Raw genomic sequence first — 20,899 nt, forward strand, 5'->3', positions numbered from 1 at the left:
CTAATTTCTTCTCTCACAGACCTCATGTTTTCTTGCAACAACATCAGACTGTTGGAGGATATAGGTAATCTTTTCTTTTTAAAGATTACATAACTTTTAAACGATATCTATGTTTGAGGCTAAATCAAAAACGGTGTAACTAAAATAGAAACAGAACTGCTAGATAACCACTGTTAACAGATTGAAATTGTTTAATTTTCACAGAGTTCAGGAATGACTTTCTCAATAAATTAATCAGAATTATCAAAGAGCAAACACTTCATGCTCAGCCAAAGCACACGAGATGAGTCATGTTATAACAGTAAAGGCAAGGACAAGAATTAAGGGACTTTTTAAAGGCTAACTTTTCTCATTCTCTCAATATTTTCCAGGTTCGACTGCTGTGTTGATGCATCAGACGGAGCCCACGGAAGCATATTTATCTCAAACCATCGGGACCACATAGAGTTCTGTATTGGGGGGAAAAAACGATATCTGCACATCTGTTCTGAAAAGCCTGCAATAATACCCAACTTAAGAAACAACCACGGGACAGAAAACTCAAGAAAGCACCAGCTTCCACCACCCCACTCCACTTTGGCTCCTTTCTTTTGCTCTTCCGTTCACTGGTTAACTTTGAAGACAAAAGCAAAGAAACCTGTTGGAATGGATTTTTTTTTTTTTTTAAGATAAACCCCATACATGAAGCAGAAATAAGTTGCTCTAAGGTAGCTGTCGACCCATTCATTTACATACAGCCAAAGAAGGTACACCCACATGTATTCCGATCGGTGAAGATGCAACCTGGTGATGTGCAGAGAAGATGGGTTCTGAAATAAGTCCCAGAGACGGCACCTGTCCCAAGAGGGGGCTGGGGGGGAATGTGGCTCTTCACCCAGGCAGCTTCAGAGATGCGGGCTCCGCAACTCTCGAGGTGCAGAAATTCAAAGGAAGCCCTGCCTCTCACAAGTGCAGCATCTCCAGGAGGAGGCAGGGCTCGGCACCGGGAATCCCACGCACGGAGCGCTCTGCTTCGCTGAGGTGTCCACAAACAGCCCCAGGAGGGGTTGTGCTGGCTGCTCCGCCCAGAGGCCGAGGAGAAAGCGGGCCGTGAAAGGGAACCGCGGGCGGGAGGAAGCCGCCTTGCGCGAGGCCGGAGCGGCAGCGCAGACTTCCCAGCGCTCCGGCTACCGGCGGCGGAGGGGAGGGGAGGGGAGGGGAGAGGCGGGGCTCACCTGGCGTGGGGGGAGGCAGGGCGCGCGCACCTCCGCCGCTGCTGCTCCTCCGGGGCTGCGGGCCACTGAGCCCCCGAGGACAGCGCCCCCGCGCAGCGGGAGTGGCCACGGCGGCCGGCGCCCGGGTTCCTCCGTCCCCGGCCTCGGCGCGCCGGCTCCGCCGAGGGCGCCAGCAGCTGCAGGCACCGCCTCAACGCCCGCCGCCTCGCCATCGCTGAGGCGAGCTGTACCCATAAGCTGAGGCAAAGTTCGCTCCACGTGGCCTGCTCACTCACTCTTTGTGACCTTCGAATCTGGCAGCCCTGCCAGCGTCGGGGCCGCCGCTCCGGCCTTTACCAAGATGGCCGCCCCCGCGGACCCCAACGCCGAGGCCATCTTGGTAAAGGAGGCGCCGCGGGGCGCGCGCTTAGCACCCCCCCCCTTCCGCCTCCCGGTCAGCGCGCGCTTCTGGTTTGCCCTGCAGAAGCCTTTCTCATACCAGATTGGTTACCCTGCTCTAAATCAATAGCTAACTTTCAGGTGCATGAACACGTTCCTAGACACCAGCCGTAACTGCTGAGACTAAATGGGATCTTGGTGGCATCTCATACCCGGCGCTATCGTAGTAGACAAACACTTGGTAGAATAGTTAAAACTTACGATGCCATGAGCCTGGCAGCAAAGAAGCTAATCTGAAGTGTGTACAAGAGATAATGAATATTAGTGGCAGCGCTGCCTTGTCACAGTGCTCATTACCTCTTAAAATGTCACAGCCTAATAGTGTAAAAAAAAAAAAAAAAAAGACAAGAAATGTACTATCAGGTTACAGAGCATTAAACTGTGATTCGAGTTTCTCCTAGAATTTTTATTTTTTAAAGATTTTACTTATTGAGAGAGAACAGGGGCGCACAAGTGGGAGTGGCAGAGGGAGATAGAAAAGTAGACCCCCGCTGAGCAGGGAGCCCCACAGGGGGCTGGATCCCAGGATCCCGGGACACTTCACTGACTGAGCCACCCAGGAGCCCCTGGGATTTTCTTTTTAAACTGCAGGATGATATTAGCTGTTTTAAGAAGTCATTTAAGTATAAACAATTTGAAATCGGGTTGAAATTGAATTCAACAGCAGATGGTTGGGCAAAAAAGATTCCTTCATAAGAGCTTCCTGCTTGTGCTCAAGGCCTGGTGTTATGTTGGGGGAAAAAATGCACAGGCCCCAAATGGAGATAGGACTGCTGGAAAATGCAAACGAACTATTTTGCTATCCGAAAGTGAAGGCGCCCGTGTCATACTGTAGAGATACGAAGATTAGGTCAGGCGTGGACCGTGCTCCCTCCCGCTAGTGCTGACGTCACTCCATATTCAGTCCATATTCAAGTTTCTAGGATTATCCCAAGAACGTCTTTTATAACTTTTTCCCTCTGAACTAGGATACTGTCTAGGTTCCTGTGCTGCATTTGCTTACTACGCTTAAGAATCAGTTTGCAGGGGCGCCTGGGTGGCACAGCGGTTAAGCGGCTGCCTTCGGCTCAGGGCGTGATCCCGGCGTTCTAGGATCGAGCCCCACATCAGGCTCCTCCGCTATGAGCCTGCTTCTTCCTCTTCTACTCCCCCTGCTTGTGTTCCCTCTCTCGCTGGCTGTCTCTGTCAAATAAATAAATAAAATCTTTAAAAAAAAAAAATCAGTTTGCAGTGTTCACTTGCAACTTTTCTCTACACATACTTAGAGATGCGATGAAGAGACCGATGCTCGCAGGGTGTTTTTCTGTGAGAGCAGGTACTTGGGATGAGCACATCCCTGTAAATCAGGAAAGCCTAGGAGGGATGAATAGTCTTTTAACACAACATTGAGATTATAACTGAAGCTGTATTAATTAAGGAATAGTGTTTATGCTTGCTTAACTCCTGGCACTACATAAACTTTATGGATTGTGTCATAATCTCTGCTCAACACAACTTCTAAAGCTTTTACAATGGTTGGATTTTTTTTCTAGGCCATGAAAACAAGCTGATTAGTGTAACAATTTATATCACTCCAGGCAAAATTTCTAGGTTGCCCTGCTTCCCGGCTCAGGGCAAAATGAACACTGCGCCCTCTGCATCTCACTCATGGTTTAATTTTAGATCCTGACTTGCTGAAGGGAGTTTTATTTGTCCTTCCCTCTTATGCCAGCCCTAGGAAGTCAAGCACCTAGCACATAATGGTAACTATTTGTCTTCTAAATGGTTACCGTTAAAAACAAGACAACAAGCCCCAAACGGAGTCACTCAGGCTAAGCTTCACATCACCAAACTGAGAAGTAGTTTTTGCCTCTCTCAGAAACGGAATCTTAAACTAATCAGGACTCACCTGGTCAGCACTGGTAAGATCATCTGCCTGACAGACCCCTGCCGTCACCTAAAGAGACCTTGCCCCACCAGCCCACTTTCTGCTAGTGTAACTTCTTTGTCCTGCTCCCGTTGAAACTACAGAAATGTAAAGATGGACAGAAATTAAGATGGACAGTAATGCTTCAGCAAGGCTTGACTTTAAACTGTACGCATTTTTCTCCTCCTCTTCCTTGGAGCCTCCCCCTCCCCTTCACTTGTTTTTCTGTAGAATCCCTTGTTCCAAGGACCTCCCTATAGATACTGACCTCTTGCTGACCTCGACATACACTTAGTAACAAGACTCAGGTAGCCAGTGGGAACCCTGAGGCCACCTTGAAGACAATGAACACGGCTGGAAGCCCATACTAGATTCCTGTCGAAACCGCCCAGATGCTGTACTTTTCTATAAAACCCATCAGCCTTTTACCCGGGGGCAGGGGCGGGGGGGGAGGGGGAGGATTGGTCTGCGGTTTTGAAGGCTTTCGTCTGCTGCAGCCTCCTTTGCCTGGCAAAGTAATAAAACCATCGTTCCTCTTTATCCCCAAACTCTGTCTTTGTGTTACATTTCAGCTCCAGAGTAGAGATTGGATTTCGACACCTCCCGGCTAGAAGTCTTTCATTTCTTACAGCTACTCAGAACTCCGTTCTATCTGCTGGATGGGATGCTGCCCGATCCATGAATCATTGAATAAAGTCAATAAGATCTTGAGAATTTGCTCACTTGAGGGGTGTCTGGGTGGCACAGTTCGATTGTATTAAGTATATTCACACTGTTGCAGAAACAGATCTCCAGAACGTTCTCATCTTGCAGATCTGAAACTCTATACCCATTAAACAACACTCCCTCTCTTCCCCCTACCCCAGGCCTGAATAACCACTATTCTACTTTCTATTTATGTGGATTTGACTATTTAAATATCTCATAAGCGGAATCACCCAGTATTTGTCTTTTTGTGTGACTGGCCTACTTCACTTGGCATAGAGTCCTCAAGATTTAACCATGTGGTCGTGTGGGACGGGATTTTCTTTTTAAGGCTGAAGAATATTTCATGTTATTTATTTACCATGTGTTATTTATCCATTCGCCCACTGATGGACACTTGGCAGGCTTCTACCTCTTGACTATTGTGAATAGTGATGCCGTCAACAAGGATGTGCAAAGGTCTCTTCCAACCCTGCTCTCCATTCTTTTCGATATACACCCAGGAGGAGGATTGCTGGGCCATATGGCATTACTATTTTTAATTTTTTGAGGATCTTCCGTACAACTTCCAGAGTGGCTGCATCATTTTACACTCCCACCAACAGTGCCCGAGGGCTCCAGTATCCACGTTCTCGCCAACGTTTGTTATTTTTTGGTTGGTAGTGGCCACCCTAATGGGTCTGCGGTGATCTCATTGTGGTTTTTATTAGCACTTTTCCGATGATTAGGAATGTTGAACATCTTTTTGTATACTTGTTGGCCATTTGTATAGCATCTTTGGAGAAATGTCTGTTCGAGTCCTTTGCCCATTTTTAATTATATTATCTTCTGTTGTCAGATTCTTTATATAGGCTGGACATTAACCCCTTTCAGATGTAGGACTTGCAAATATTTTCTTGCACTCTATAGATTGCCTTTTCACTCTAATTGGGTCCTTGATGCACAAGTTTGAGATAGTCCCATTTGTCTTTTTGCTTTTGTTGCCTGTGCTTTTGGTATCATATCTAAGAAACCACTGCCAGAGCACCTGGGTGGCTCAGTCATTAAGTGTCTGCCTTCGGTTCAGGTCATGACCCCAGGGTCCTGGGTTCCAGCCCTGCGTGGAGTCCCCTGCTCAGCGGGGGGCCTGCTTCTCCCTCTCCCACTCCCCCTGCTTGTGTTCCCTCTCTTGCTGTCTGTCAAATAAATAAAATCTTAAGGAAAGAAAAAAGAAAAACCACTGCCAAGTCCAAGGTCATGAAGTTTTTCCTGTTTTCTCCTAGCAGGTTTATAGCTTGAGGTCGCACCTATTTTTATATGGCCTGTGAACTAAGAATGGCTTTTACAATTTTACATGGTTGGCAGAGGCGGGTGGGAATCAAAAGGAAAATATTTTGTGACTCCTGAAATTTATGCAAAATTCAAATCGCAGCGTCTGTAAAGTTTTATTGTCACACAACATTCATTCGTTTACATATTGTCTAACTGCTTTGCACAGAGGGCAGAGCTGAGTACTGGCGCCAGAGACATAGGACCCACCAAGCCTAAAATATTTACTATCTGACCCTTTACCAAAAAAGTTTGCTGACCTCTAGGTTAGGCTACGTATCTCCCACTACCCTCAGTATCTGAGATGGGCCAGAAAGAAAAGGTATAGAGTCGAGGACTCAAAGACAAGGACTATGTGCTACCTCAAGGAAAGGGACAATTAAGTCAAAGTTCTCCAAACCTTCTCTTCTTTTACAAGCGGAAATAGCAGCCAATTAGAGCCTGGGGGGCTCAGTCAATTCAGCATCTGCCTTCAGCTCAGGTCATGATCCCAGGGTCCTGGGATGGAGCCCCACGTTGGGCTCCCTGCTCAGCGGGGAGCCTGCTTTGCCCTCTGCTGCTCCCCCTGCTTGTGCTCTCTCTCAAATAAAATCTTGAAAAAAAAAAAAAAAAAAAAAAGCAGCCAAAAGGAAATTCTGAGTCAAATGATGTCACCTTATAGTCACAGCTTCCAAGGTGGGGTGCCCCAACCCAGTGGGTATGCAAGAGAAAAAAAACTTCTGTTTACATTTTGAAAGCTTGTTTGCTTTCTGATCTTGAGTTTCCTAATACGTATCTATACAGTAGCATATTATAAAAGTAAAGAACAAGCACATATGGGTTATTTGTAGGGCATTCACAATAAAAATTGGAGACCACTGCATACCTCTAAATTAGAGAAGGATATTAGCAACTGGAGAAGGCACCTGATCCAAGGAAATAACGAAAAAATTAAGCCCTTTTGCTTCATAAAACTAATTTCACACACTATAGTCATGAGATTGTACTTTGAATTTCATTTAGCCTTTATCCCACTAGAAAAGAGACTAGCCAGATATTAGAGTATTTCAGTTGTGTGAGAAGTAATATTCCTCTTGCTGGTAACTGGCCAGTGTATCTCACCTTTTTCCAATCTAAAAGACTCAGGGTATGATCTTCATAAGCCCCAGGTAAACTCATCCAAGAAATGCTGATTGCTTTGACAATTTTAAAAGTCAGAATTTTTCTAAGAGCATTTTCTGTGGATTAACAGCACAGAAAGTACAGGGGAGAATTCAGACGTGGAGGGGATGAGTCGGCCACCATTGCTATCTATTCTACCTGGAAAATTCTGTGCTTCCAAGAATAGCACTGAGAAAGTACAAGCTAGCCTGCTACTTTGAATCATGAAACTTGAGATTTAAAAAAAAAAGAAAAAGATAAGTAGCGCCTTCCCGGCTCAGTTGATAGGGCATGAGACTCCCTCTCAGGGTTGTGAGTTTGAGCCCCACTTCGAACACAGAGATTACTTTTAAAAAAAAGCGGGGGGGGGACCTAAAGCAACCAATACATACTTTGTGAGCAAGAAGAATTTTAGACTTCAGGGGTTTAATATTTGAATTTATTCTTCATTATTTTTTAAAGATTTATTGGAGAGACAGAGCGAGAACACCAGGGCAGAGGCGGGAGGGGGAGGGAGGAACAGAAGAGGGAGAGACTCTCAAGCACACTCCGAGCTGAGGGCGAGCCCAACATGGGGCTCAGTCCCACAGCCCTGAGATCATGACCGGAGCCAAAATCAAGAATTTAATGCTTAACTGACTGAACCACCCAGGCGCCCAAAATTTATTCTTCACTTAAAACACTAGTTTTAGGGGCACCTAGGTGGCTCAGTCAGTTAAGCGGCTGCCTTTGGCTCAGGTCATGATCCCAGGGTCCTGGGATCGAGCCCCACATGAGGCTCCCTGCTCAGCAGGGAGCCTGCGTCTCCCTCTCCCTCTGCCTGCCGCTCTACTTGTGCTCTCTAGCTCTCTGTCAAATAAATTAAAAATCTTTTTAAAAAATTTAAAAAGCACTAGTTTTAACTTTTAAAATGGTATTAGTGTTGAATATGGACTGGTTTTTAATCCTATTAACTCGATGAGGAGAAATCCACTAAGTTAACAATGAGAATTCGGTTTTCTCCAATGAGAGACAAGCCCTCCACACCTAAGTCGTTCCCAGAATAGGATTTGAGTGAAGTCTTCTGGTGGCACACCGATTATGAAAAATCACTTATTCTTTTGTGCTTAGATTTTTGCTAACATTATCTTTACTTCCCATGGAGCTCAATCACATAGCCACCACAAAGGATTGTAATTCAGAATAAAGAACCAAACATATTTCAAAATCTAAACACCCAAACCCAACTGTTAATGTTGAAGACATTAGATTTTATTTAGCTCCCTCAGCCACCCAGCCAAACGCCCTATGTTATGAAGGCTGAGGCCTGGAGAGAGATACTTTCCTAATGACTTGAGGGATTCCATTCCGTTGAGTGCCCAAAGAACTGGACTTGACTGCTTCCTATTATGGGGCTTTGCTTGTGCGGCTCTGTGCAGCGGGGCCCACGGCTCACTTCGGCAGTGCTATTCATAGCAGTGAGCGTAATGCTGCAGCCCTGCCCCTGATACATACAGAGCCCGAGGCAAGAGTATTAATGAGGCATACATCCCACATGTCTAATCATTGAAAAATTATACATCAGGCTGAAACTGGTAAAAGATCTTCAATCCTCCTATCTTAATAAAATACACCTTCATACGGATGAGGCCCGGGTTCTTTAGAGTTCTCTGGCTCCCCAGAGCTCTCCGCGAGCCGCTGGAGCTCACTTGGGGAGAGCTGGCAACTTGTCCATGACATCAGCTTCAAGCTTTTGTCCTTCACTGTGACGGCCTGGAGCTTATGCATGTGAACCCTTCCCAGTGTCTATGTCCCATCCATGCCCAACAGAGAGCCACCTCTGGGCCTTGGGGTACACAGAGCAGCGTGTTGCCTGAGCCCAAGGGGACAGACGTGGGGTGAAGTGGGCACAGGTCCTGGAAGCAGGCTTGGGACCATTGTGGCAAGACTCCAATTCCTGGGTACCGGAGAGTGGTTGGGGATGGAGCTCGGGCTCTAAGAGACCAGGTCCCCGGGGCACAGTTAGGGTGCAGTAAAAGGAGGCCAGCGTGGGCTCTTACCTGCAGGCCTAGAGCATGGGCCCCTCTTACCTAGGTCTGAGGATAGTCATGCTCTCGGACTAAAGCATGTGCCAATCCAGCATCCGAAACTATGAACCTTCAGTATTTCCACATCAAGACAGTTCATTCCCAGTGCTCAGCCAGTTGCGTGGCTCTGCCAACACGGATTCAGCAAGCAAAAATTTCAGGAGTCCTCCAACCCTTTTTAAATTACCCGACACATTTCTAGTACAAGGGTCATCCAACTCGGATGGCATTTATTATGAGCAGAGAGAGAAAAACTATTGCCTTCTTCCCCACAAAGATCAGACCAATCCCTCAGGTATCGGATTCTCCATAGACTCAAGTCACTGATGAGGGTTACTTGTCCCAGCCCTTCTCATCTACCCCTGAATTGCCAAGTCCCTGGCCACAAACAGGAATGTGTGGTCTGCATGCTTCCAATTCAAGGACAAAGAGTACTACTATCTGTGGTAAACTGACCAATCCTCTGTTCTCCCTAAAATGCCCACCTCCTAATCCCCAGAATCTGTGAATGCTACCTTGTGTGGCAAAAGAGACTTTAGACACGTGATTAAAAGAAGGATCTAAAAGAAAGGGAGGTTAGCCTGGATGATCTAGGTGGGCCCTAAATGTAATCACAAGGGTCCTTACAGAGAGAAGGCGGTAGGAGGACAGCAGCGGAGAGCAGAGTGAAGCAGCCACGGCCAGCCTCTAGGGGATCCAGTCCTGTCACACCTTGACCTTAGCCCGGAGAAACGGATTTGGATTTTGGCCTCCAGAACTACAAGAAAATGAATTTGTTTAAACTACCAAGTTGAAGGTCATTGTTACAGCGGCAACGGAAAACGCACACCCTCTCCTGCAAGCAGCCTTTGAAGTCTCCTAACAATGTGTATAAGACACTGAGGTCAGGCTAACGTGACAAATGAGCAGACACATAGATCTAAACTCCATCCTGTGACTTCCGGGTTGAACTCCGAGACAGCCAGCTTCTGGGCCTTATAGGAATAGCTTGCCGGGTTAGGGCTAGGGGTCATGGTTGGAGAAAGGAGACCTAGCACCGGAGGAGATTGTTTCTGGTCCTGGTGAGAACACATCGTGGACGGCCCTGAGCCACCATGATCACCAAGATCCCTTCTGATTCTAAAATTTGGAGCTGGAGCCAGAGAGGTCTTACCTTTCAATTTCACATTCACGTGTTACTGCTAGTACCGTCTCTCTCCATCCTCCCTGTCCACACATCTAACCTTGTGCACATGTTACTTCTTCTGCTCCGAATTTTCTTCCCTGCTTTCACCCTGTGAGCCCTCAGGCTCATTGCTCAACACTCGGATTGAGAATCACCACCTTTGAGAAGATTTCCCACCTTCCCAAAGCAGAACGGTTATCTCTGACCTTGGTGCTTTCCGAGAACTATGAAAGCAGTAATTGTAGTGTGACTATCTGTTTCCATTTCCGTCTCCCTAACCAGACTGTGGGCCACACATATACAACTATTCTGACGCATATTTATACCTCTAACAGCGAATTCTGTGGTTAGCACACAGCCCGCACTCCTGTTATGGCTGGAGACTAGATAGAATGGATGAAGGATTAGTCCCTGAATTCTGAAGAGCCTCCTTGGGGCTGGGCGTGGGCTGGGTGGTGGGGAGAGATGGCGGTGAAGCACAAGGGGACAGGAAACTCATGTTTCAGCAAGACATCCAGAGCCCTGGAGAAAAAGAGGAGGCTGATTTGTGTGAGGATTTAATTCAAGGCTATCCTCAGATGCTCATTGTACATGCAATTTGGCATCTCTCCTGACCTTGCTTCAAAGTCAGTTTCTAAGCAGAGTTAACAGTATGAGCCGCCTCGCACAGCAATCTGCTGATTAGAGGCTCTTAACTGGGGCGGATGGCAGGCAGCCATACCCAATTCGTCAGCTCCGCATCCCTGCGTGCCTCCTGGCAGAGGCTACAACTTTAGAATTTTACCATAGCTAGCTCACAACTCTGTCCTCATAGACCCTTCTGGATAACAAGGCAACACATTCAGTTTTCCTTCTTAGGCATCACCAACACCCTCCCCCACTCCTGGTGCGCTCCAGATAGAGCTTGTGTTTTAAGATTTTATTTATTTGACAGAGAGAGACAGCCAGCGAGAGAGGGAACACAAGCAGGGGGAGTGGGAGAGGAAGAAGCAGGCTCTCAGAGGAGGAGCCTGATGCGGGGCTCGATCCCAGAACGCAGGGATCATGCCCTGAGCCGAAGGCAGACGTTTAACGACTGAGCCACCCAGGCGCCCCCAGATCTTGCATTTTCTTGATTCAAATACAAAGGCCAAACCCACTCAGAAAACCTCCTTGAAGTGGAAATGAGGTTGTCATTTCCACACATCTAGAAAAACCATGAAATCACACTTTTTGCAATATACACTGAAATCTACAGTGTGTCCTTGATCATGCAGCGCGCTTTAGGATGTAGTCCTCTCTGTATTCCTTTGTTATTTACACTGTACACTTACGTTGGTTTAGGAGTTTGCATTTCAGGCTCAGCTTTTTTAAAGGTACACTTTTGTGACTTTTCCATAGGCCAGACACTGTGTGAAGTACTTTCCAATTCTCAATTTTCATAACAAACTCAGACACTAGGCATTATTATACTCCTCTTACAGAAAATGGAGATTTAGAGAGACTAACTTTCCTGAGGGTACCAGGCTAGTAAGATGTGGAAGCAAGATTCAGGCCCGTTTCTGTTGGAAGGAGGGAGCCAATAATTAGACTCTCCTCTTGCTTTTTACAATGTTAGTGTCACATTATATTGCTTAATAAATACCACTCAGCAATTAACAATAGCCTGGGGTGGAGGTAAGGGTATGAAACAATGTAATCCTGGTTTCCAAAATTCCAGCTCCCTACAATGTCCATTCTGGAAAAGCAAAGGCACTGCCAGCATGGAGGAGATCACCTAGCATTATCATCTAGGTGGGTAAAGCTGTGTACCCCCTATGCTCAGAGTTTCCCCAGCATTAAAGGCTGGCGGTTAACCCTCTTGGAAAACAAACTACTGTTTTAACTCAAAGTTAGGGAGAGCAGAATTAGAGCCCCAAGGACTCTCTCCATGGATCTAGGCCAGAAATGAAATACAGGTTTATCATGTCCATTGAGGGGAACATTAGTGGAAATTAGAACGCTTTATAGAAATTCCCACTAACCTACAACCTCTGTCCTGCTCTGTACCATCATAAAGATGAAATCTACTGTGAATTAGAATCGATTTTTTTTTTAAGAATTTATTTATGAGAGAGAGAGAGAGAGAAAGAGTGTGCACGAGTTGGGGCAAGGGGAGGGGCAGAGGCAGAGGCAGAGGGAGAAGCAGGCTTCCCACTGAACAGGGAGCCTGACACTGGCTCAATCCCAGGACCCTGAGATCACGACCTGAACTGAAGGCAGACGCCCAACCGACTGAGCCACCCAGGCACTCCTAAGATTGATTATTTAGTAACACACAATCTGTATAGTAACATGCAATTCAGATCTTCTACGGAGGGATAAGGACTATGAGAGAATTTCTAATGCAAGCACAGTGAATTTACAGTTTACAGATTGTTCCAGATTTGCAAGGATCTCAGAGTCTGAGATTCACTCTTGGCTTGGTCTTGGTTCCTACAAGAAGCTACTCAATTCCTCCTAAGAACAAGAGTAATAGACTTCAGTGGTTTCGCAGGGGTCTATGAGCAAGCCCAGATGATTGCATAAAAAATCACTTGGAAAGGGGCTCAGTTGGTTAAGCATCTGCTGTGGTCATGATCCCAGGGTTCTGGGATCCAGCGCCCCAACAGGCTCCCTGCTCCGTGGGAAGCCTGCTTCTCCTTCTCCCTCTGCCCCTCCCCCGTGCTCGTGTGAGCAAGCTCCAAAGCAAATAAAAACTTTAAAAAATACAGAGAGGCCTCCCCCAGCATAAGTCTCAGTAATAGCAACAACTACTACTTTATATAGTAGTGTTTACTGTGTTCCAGGCACTCTTCTAAGCACTTCACAAACATTTCCTCATTTAATCTGCTCAACAACCCTGTGAGGTCAAAGTTGTTACCATCACCATCTATCAAAGATGAAACTGAGGCACAGAGAGGTTAAGGAACTTGCCCGAGGCCACCCAGCTAGCCAGGGGCTGAGCCAGACTTGAACATAAGCTCCTTGGCTCCAGTCTGAACTTTTAACTTCTACACTATATTCTCCGTAACCTGTATATTAACAAGTTTTCCAGGTGATTCTGATGTGCAGGAAGGCTTAGAACACCCAACAATCCTCAACGGATGTTATGAGTCTCCTATCTCTCACCACCCTGTACCTGGCAGCCTCCGAGCTAGGGTTGGAAGGCAGCCAGCTCAGGACAACTTGGTGTTTGAATTTCTAGTCATTAGCTCTTGCATCCTCTGCTCTGGGGAGACTGAGTCTGATCCTGGAATGAGGCACATAGAAAAGAGTGTAGATTGGGAGTAAAGAAAGACATATATGGGTTGGTTCATAGAACTTGGAAGAGCTAGCTGGTGGTGTGCCTCTCTTCCCAGCCCTATGTTTAATAGCATTATGTTGGTGGCTTGAAATCCACCCTGATGGGAATATTTACACCAGAGACATCAGCAAACACTACACACCAGGTCTTCTATTTCCCCGGAGAGCTGGTAGTTAAACCTTACCAGCACACCCCTGGATTCGCCGCGTAAGCCCCAGCCCCACCACCTGGTGGCTATGTCCTTCAGATGCATTGTAAAACCCTCCAAGCCTTGGTTTTCACATTTGCGAAAATGGAAGGAATGACCACTGGGGAAATCAAACGTGGAAGAAGCACTGGGCATAGTTTCGAAGAGATGGCTCAAGTGTGGGCACCTTACTGGTGTTCTCTCCTTTCCATTTCCCAGTTGCTCCCAAACAGTGGAAGACACCTGTCCTAGTCCCCCATGCCTGCTTTCCAAGCTAAATTTTTTTTAAAGATTTTATTTATTTATTTATTTGACAGACAGACAGTGAGAGAGGGAACACAGGCGAGGGGAGTGGGAGAGGAAGAAGCAGGCCCTCAGAAGAGGAGCCTGATGTGGGGCTCAATCCCAGGACCCTGAAGGTCACGCCCTGAGCCGAAGGCAGATGCTCAATGACTGAGCCACCCAGGCGCTCCCAAGCTAAATTTCTTTCAACTAGGACTCATTTTTTCTTAAGATTTGAGAAAGAGTGAGAGAGGAAGAGAGAACACACAAACAAAGGAGGGGTAGGGGCAGAGGGAGCAGACCCCCCACTGAGCAGGGAGCCCAACTTGGGGCTCTATCCCAGGACCCCAGGATCACGACCTGAGCCAAAGGCAGACACTTAACCAGCTGAGCCACCCAGGCATCCCTCAACTATTACTCACATGTCAGTGTTTCCAGACTTTTTCATATTTTGAGCTAGGTCACACAGATCACAGCTCTAGCTCCTTTGGGAAGTATTTTGGTCATTTCTCTGAGTCCCCAGGGGCACCTCACTTGTGCTCAGTCTGGTCAGCTGCCCTTCCTGCTCCAGCTCCTTCGGCTGACACCACCTCCGCCTGCAACTTTGCTGCCAGTGTCAGAAGCCTCCATCACCTCTGGGTACCCTTACCGGTGCACCAGAGCTCAGGAAACGTCACAGTTCTGTGGCAAAGCAGGAAGACGGCACCTGTCCCCAGATGGTGGACGCTCTTCCACAAGCACAAAGAACATGTTGCTTAGACACCCCAATCTGGAAGTGTTTCTGTAAAATTGCTGTTTAACTGTTTCACTGCTGTGCCCTCTCCATAGGAATCAAGTATGGATACGAGGGGAAGGGATTGCCTGAATCAGGAGAAAAATTCGAGTGACAAACAAAACTTACGGGGATGGAATGCATAGCATGGGGAGTAGAGTCAATGGTGCTGTAACACGTTGTATGGCAACAGATGGTAACCAGACTTCCCGAGGTAACCATTTGGTAACACGTTTAAATACCAAATCACTGTTGTACACCTGAACCTAGCACCATATTGTTTGTCAGTTATTCAATTTAAAAAACCCTTTGAAGAAAGAGGGAGAGAGACGGACTAGTAGACACCAACACACTGAGCTACAGAGGAAGAAAAACCACACAAAAAAGGAAGAAAAAGGATGCTCTCCGCACTCACACGTTAAGTCTCTCTGCAAAGACAGAAGGCGTGAGCCAATTTTGGGGCAGTAATTCTAATTATTGCCCATGAACACTTTTGTCAGAATGACTTGAAGAGGCTATTAGTTATACATAGAACGCTCTAGTTCTGCTAAAACTGGGAGTGCAAACATCCCCGTGTTTTCTAGTTTAGACACCTGCGCCTTCTTGACAACACTATCAAGATGTTGCTACTGGGACACCTGGTGGCTCAGTCGGTTAAGTGTCTGCCTTCGGCTCAGGTCATGATCCCTGGGTCCTGGGATCAAGTCCCCCTCTCTGGCAAATATAGTCTTAAAAAGAAAAAGAAAAAAAAAAAAAGGCGCTGCCACTATGGTTCCGGAGGCGCGGGAGTCCAAGATCAAGGGGCCGGTGCAATCACAGTCTGGGAAATCATCTTCCGGGATTTCGTGAGGAACTGCCTACAGCATATGAAGTCTGGAAGACAGACCTGCAGTGATTTTCCTTAAGGCACCATGGAAAGACCCGGGATACTACAGTGTCTAAAACAAAATATGATCTCTGGAATCTTAAGTAAAAAAGAATGACTTACATTAAAAAAACAAAGCAACAACAAAAACCCTTTGAAAAACAGCAACAACAAAACGCCTTATGCCCAGACCATGGATCCTTCAACACTTAAGGCTCCATAAGTGAGGCAGGGTTAGCTGCCTGCCTCTTCCTTCTGCCTCCATTCTCTCTGGAGAGGCTCATTTGTCCATCAACCACCCAAACACATCTGTGCCAGCCTGAATTTCAGCAATGACTTCTGATAGATTCACCTTGGGGGCGCCTACAAAGTTTCTCAAGTACGTACCCATGTACCCAGAGCTGAACACCATGTTCCAGGAAGAGCTAGCTGTACAGAATGGAGTGGGAAGAGCTATTCTCCTGGATAGAACATTGTGGTTTTATAAAAGTTGCCTAAGATGGAATTACTTTTTTGGGGGGGGTCATACGATTATTGGGTCATACTATTATTACTATAAACTTGCAGTTTGCAAAAAGATTGTTTTAGGTCGCTGTTTAGTCCCATCCTCACTAATCTCATGTTTATACAGTTAATTATTTGAAAATAAAGAGGGCTTTTAAGTTCGTATCTATGAACTCTTACTTTAGGACAGGAAGCCCAACATCCCAGCCAATGCAGGGCATTTTAGGTTTTGATTTGGTCTCTGTCAAACATGACTAAGGGGATAGGTTTTTACTGAAAGGTATAGGAGAAAATCTTCAAGGCAGACTGGACAAACATTTAACATTGAGGATATAGCAGTAGCTCTCTGGGCCCAAAACATCTCTGGCAACCCAAAGCCATCCAAGTGTTAGGGACACCAATATTTCTGAGGCCCTGAATCTGTCTTTGTTTCCTTCTCTTTTCTATTATCGTTGCTTCTTTCTTCGATCTGCTCTAATTTTGAATAAGCGTTCATCAGGTGGGACCTGATGTTAATTTGCAGGGTTTCCACCAAATTAGTGAAATGGTCAGCAAGAATGTTGAAGCTACTGCCAGGTCCTGTCTGTTTTTTGTTTTGTTTTTAAAGAGTTTATTTGAAAGAAAGAGTGCACGGACACCAGTGGGGGGAGGGGCAGAGGGAGAAGCAGACTCCCCGCTGGGCAGGGAGCCTGGCCCTGGGGCTGCATCCCAGGACCTGAGCCAAAGGCAGACGCTTAACGAACGGAGCCACCGAGGCACCCCTCATATTTTCTTAGAGTAATGACCATTTCCTGTAATTTCAATATGGAGTTATGTTATTTGATAGTACCAGCCTGATGCTTCAACATACTTTGTCACAAATAAAAAAATTACTGACTGGGTGGTCCAGTCAGTCGAGCATCCCATTCTTGGTTTCCAGCTCAGGTCATGGTCTCATGGGTCATAGGCCTGAACCCCACGTTGGGCTCTGCGCTCAGCAGGGAGCCTGCTTGAGGATTCTCTCCCTCTGCTCCTCCCCCCACTCCCATTCTCCTTCTTGCTTTCTAAATTTTTTTAATTGCTGTTTTAACATTAATCATAGGTTGCTTGTATGTTGCCCCTAAGAACAAAGAAATTGGAGCCAAGAGTGCTCATTTGTATACAGTAAGGAGTCAATGTGTTCATGGAGTACAAAGACTGTCGGTTTGGACTTAGGCAGACCTCAACTTGCCTCTTCTTAATGCTATGACCTTGGGTTATTAGGTGTCCTCTGAGCCCCAGCTTCCTCAGTTATATATTCGAAATAATTACACCTACTTTACAGAAAGGTTTTGAGGTTAAGGATAACGCATGCGAAGTCCTAGTACAGAGTCTGACACACAGTAGGCGCTCACCACACAGTTGCTGTTTTTATTAATGTCAGGTTCTGTTTAGTCCCCAACTCTTTAATCCTTCCCCTGACTCAAGTCTGATCCCCCCTCACACCCCTTCCAGCCCCTGCTTTGCACCAAATGGCTCAACTCTGGGATGGTGTTTAGGCCAATCCGGGCCTCACTGTCCACCCTTCCCAGCTGCTAGTTTTCCTGCCCCCAGCCCTCCCCAACGCAGAGGTGCGAATGCACTCTCACTTTCGCTCACGCGCTCGCTCTCGCGCTGTGTGTGTGTGTGTGTGTGTGTGTGTGTGTGTGTGTGTCTGCTTGGAGATGTGGACCTCTGCTCTGTTCCCAGGGGCCTGAACCTTGGTGCTCTATCCAGTACTAAGTCTGTTTCTTTGGAAACCCTCCTTTCAGACCTCTCAGACCCCATAGTCCTTCCACAGGGAGGGTCAAGGACAAGGCCACAGGGCCAGTCCCATAAGGTGGTCCTACCACCAGCTAACAAGCCTCCCGGATCCCACTGCCCAGATTTCCAAGTATCGCCTGTTCCGGACCACCAGGCCTTGTCCCTCACCATTTGGGATATTCCCATTGGTTGGGACTAGACCTCTCCTCACTGGGCTTGGAGAGTGTGTCCTCCTGCCTTCCAGATCCTCCTTTCACCCAGGACATGTTCTCCCAACACGTGTTCCCACCCAGTTATCAGGCCTAACTCCTGCCTATTCATACTGTAGGTCTGTGGGGAGAGTGAAACTATTATACCAAAGCCTTTCACCGAGGGCCACAGGGAGGTGTGTAAGATCTAGTTAGCCTTTCACATTTTGACCTTGAATGGTAATGAAGCCTACAAATATTAGGATGCAGTCAAGTCACCACTCTTGTGGAGCTTTAAGTTCATCTCAGATGTTCATGGAACAACGAGCTGGAGAGTTTGGCTGCTCTTCACATCAACGGCTCAGAGAAGACAGCTTCAGGTTAGATGGTAGGTTGGGGGTATTGTAATAACACAAATTCTTAAAAACACAGCTGTTGGTTGTTGACTCCACTTAGGAGCTGCGAAGTCATAAGCAGCTGTGGCTGGTACTGTTTTGTCAACACTGGCCCAGAGGAACGCCTGACTCAGACCCAGCAAGTCACTGGACCTGGTCACCCCTCCTGCTGATGAGGCTTCTGGGGAAGTTTCAAGCACTGGGTGTTGTTATGAAGACCTGTGTTTCTAAGTTTTCTGTCTGCTTATTGGCAATTATCTAAGTCACAAATAAGAACATCTTAGGATAAAAATAACACATGTTCACTTTAGGAACTTAGAATACAGTGAAGCATAAAGCAGCAGACAAAACCATCATCCATCCCCAGCATGAAGACATAAGCGCCACTGACATTTGTAGGCTACATTCTTATAGCTTAAGAAGAACTTTGCATGTGTTTAGCAAATAATGTTAAGAGAAAAAAATAGAAATGACTGAGAAGTGCCTGAGAAGGCACTTATGTGCCTGCCTCTCTACTTAGTGCTTTAATATGTATTAACCTATTTAAATCTCCCAACAGCCCTGGGAGATAAGCTTGTGAGGTAAACAAAAACAGGCTTCAAACCAGGCAGTCTGCCTGGAGCAGGTGTTCTTACCCAACATAACATGCAAAGGAGAAAAACAGAGGCTACTCATATTCCTAGGACTCAGAGGACCATTTTAACAAGTTACATTTCAAGAAACTGACTTTGAAATTCATGAGAAAATACATCATCTTGTGATTTATGGAACAGGAGTAATATTAAATATAAAGCATCAAGATGGGTAACATGTATTAGTTCCTTGCTCCAAAGCTGAATATTTTCTCATAGGCAGAATGATGGCATAACTAACCTTTGGTCCGTTCCTTTAGTCCTTAATGCATTCAATCTATTATACTGAGCAGTGACCTGGGGACAAAGTCTGGAAGAAGAGGGAAATGAAGGTAGGCAGAGAAGAGTGCCTCAACAAGCTGGGGTGGGAGACGCCCAGGACAAGATTTCCAACTCCCACTTTACAGTTAGCCTCTTCTGATCTTATTAAGGCTTTGCAGGGACCAGTGCAGTAGCCACCTCGCTGATCTACCAGCATCCACTCTGGCAGGCTTCCACCCATTTTCTACGTAGAGCAGCCAGAGTTTCCTTATAAGAAGTTGGGTCTGCTACGTCTTACGATGACAAGCTCCGTATGTGGCCCACCAGACCCTGTGAGCCTCACTCCCGGCTGCATACGCTAGCTTCTGTGGAGTCCTCTGACTCCTACACCCTCTCCCTCCCCATAGCCTGTGTGCCCTCCGCCTGCATCATGGCCCACAAACTGCTTCTCCTTCCTGGGCTCAGAGGCTCATTCATCAGAGACTTTCCTGACCTATGTGAATAAACAGAATTGCCATCCAGTGGGTGCATAAGGTGGGTACTGCCCACCTCTCCTTCCCAGCACAGGTCACAATTCCAGGTTTACATTTGTGCGTTTGACATGTGAGACCTGTCTCCCTGACTAGAGTGTGAACCCCATGAAAACAGCCTCCATGTCAACAAAAGATCCCAAGGTCTAGCAGAGCACCTGGCATACAGTAGACACCCCAAAAATGAGTGAGGGGTGCCTGGCTGGCTCAATCAGTAGAGCATGTGACTCTTGGTCCCACAGTTGTGACTCTGAGCCCCCCACTGGGTGCAGAGATTACTTGATAAAAAAAAAAATTAAAGTGAATGACTAAAAACATTTTTACTGGAGTTTACCAGCTGTTATTTTTAAAGTAAGTTGCCTTTGCGAATTACTGTGTAATTAACAAAAGTTAACATTAAGGGAAAAGGTGGTAGGAAACAGTGAGCACTAAGCTGATTTTTTCCTATCCTGCCAAGAACAGAAAACCAATTCCAGAGAGGGTTTCAGCTCCGTGGGATGGAGCCTTAAGGAACAGGGGTGTGATGGGGTTTTAAAGCCGCATCCACCAATAATCCATAGGCTAATGGGCTTCCTGATGGGTTGAATTCAGCAGCAGAATGAAGTCACAGCAAACTGACCATTTATTTCACCATCAGGGTGCTTTGCTGCTGGCTCTAACAAGTATTCTGGGAAAAAGTACTCTATTTCTTTCTTCTGGCATCCTGACTGCTGTGTTGACATTTCTCTCGCCCTCCACAGCTCAGACACCTGCAAATCCTCACAGTGAGGGCTCCTCAGGAAGACTGGGTTTACTTTTACCTGGTGGGACACTGGGCTGCATTCATCTGTAAAACGAGGCCAAAGCTATCTTTCTCAAAAGATTCTTCTGCAGATTAAGAGGATTCAAGGAAGGGAGGTAGTGGGTAATATACTTAGTAAAGACCACTTAGGTTTTATTGAAAATGCTGTCCGTGATTTAAATGATAAAATTGGTTTTACTTGAGGGCTAGCCTGTCAAGCCCTGCTAAGTGGTGCTGGGCTGCTGAAGACCGTTCCCATTTCTATGCTGCTCTTCCGAAGCAGAACAGGAAACATATCTGATGCAGAATCTCCCTCAACAAGTTTCTCTTCATTATTTTAAATAAAGTGATGCCTTCGGTACCATCAAATTCAAGGCTGAGGTTGTTTGGGGAAACTCCTTAGCTCATGGAAGTCTTAGGATAGGGGGGTACATAAAGCATAGAATTTGGTCAGACCTCTGGGTTCTTTCCAGCATCTCACCTTGATTTTTTAGA

At 46.5% G+C, this 20,899-nt stretch overlaps 1 protein-coding gene across 3 annotated transcripts in view; it reads right to left on the bottom strand.

The window, feature by feature from the left end:
- The window catches only part of NAPEPLD (N-acyl phosphatidylethanolamine phospholipase D), a 75,675-nt gene that overhangs the window by 47,798 nt on the left and 6,978 nt on the right, over window positions 1-20,899 (bottom strand). The window contains exon 1 of one of the 3 annotated variants that reach the window (XM_045793415.2): window positions 1,215-1,592. The exons of 1 other annotated variant lie outside the window; for it this stretch is intronic. In XM_045793415.2, the coding sequence (XP_045649371.1) occupies window positions 1,215-1,426 (212 nt within the window). In that variant the 5' untranslated portion in view covers window positions 1,427-1,592. Of the gene's footprint in view, window positions 1-756; window positions 1,171-1,214; window positions 1,593-20,899 lie in introns of those variants that run through there. One more of the 3 variants, XM_045793416.2, reaches the window with a different exon arrangement.

This window comes from Ursus americanus, chromosome 3, assembly GCF_024610735.1.
Source record: "Ursus americanus isolate L20-20 chromosome 3, mUrsAme1.1.p, whole genome shotgun sequence".
In the NCBI taxonomy this organism is placed as follows: domain Eukaryota; kingdom Metazoa; phylum Chordata; class Mammalia; order Carnivora; family Ursidae; genus Ursus; species Ursus americanus.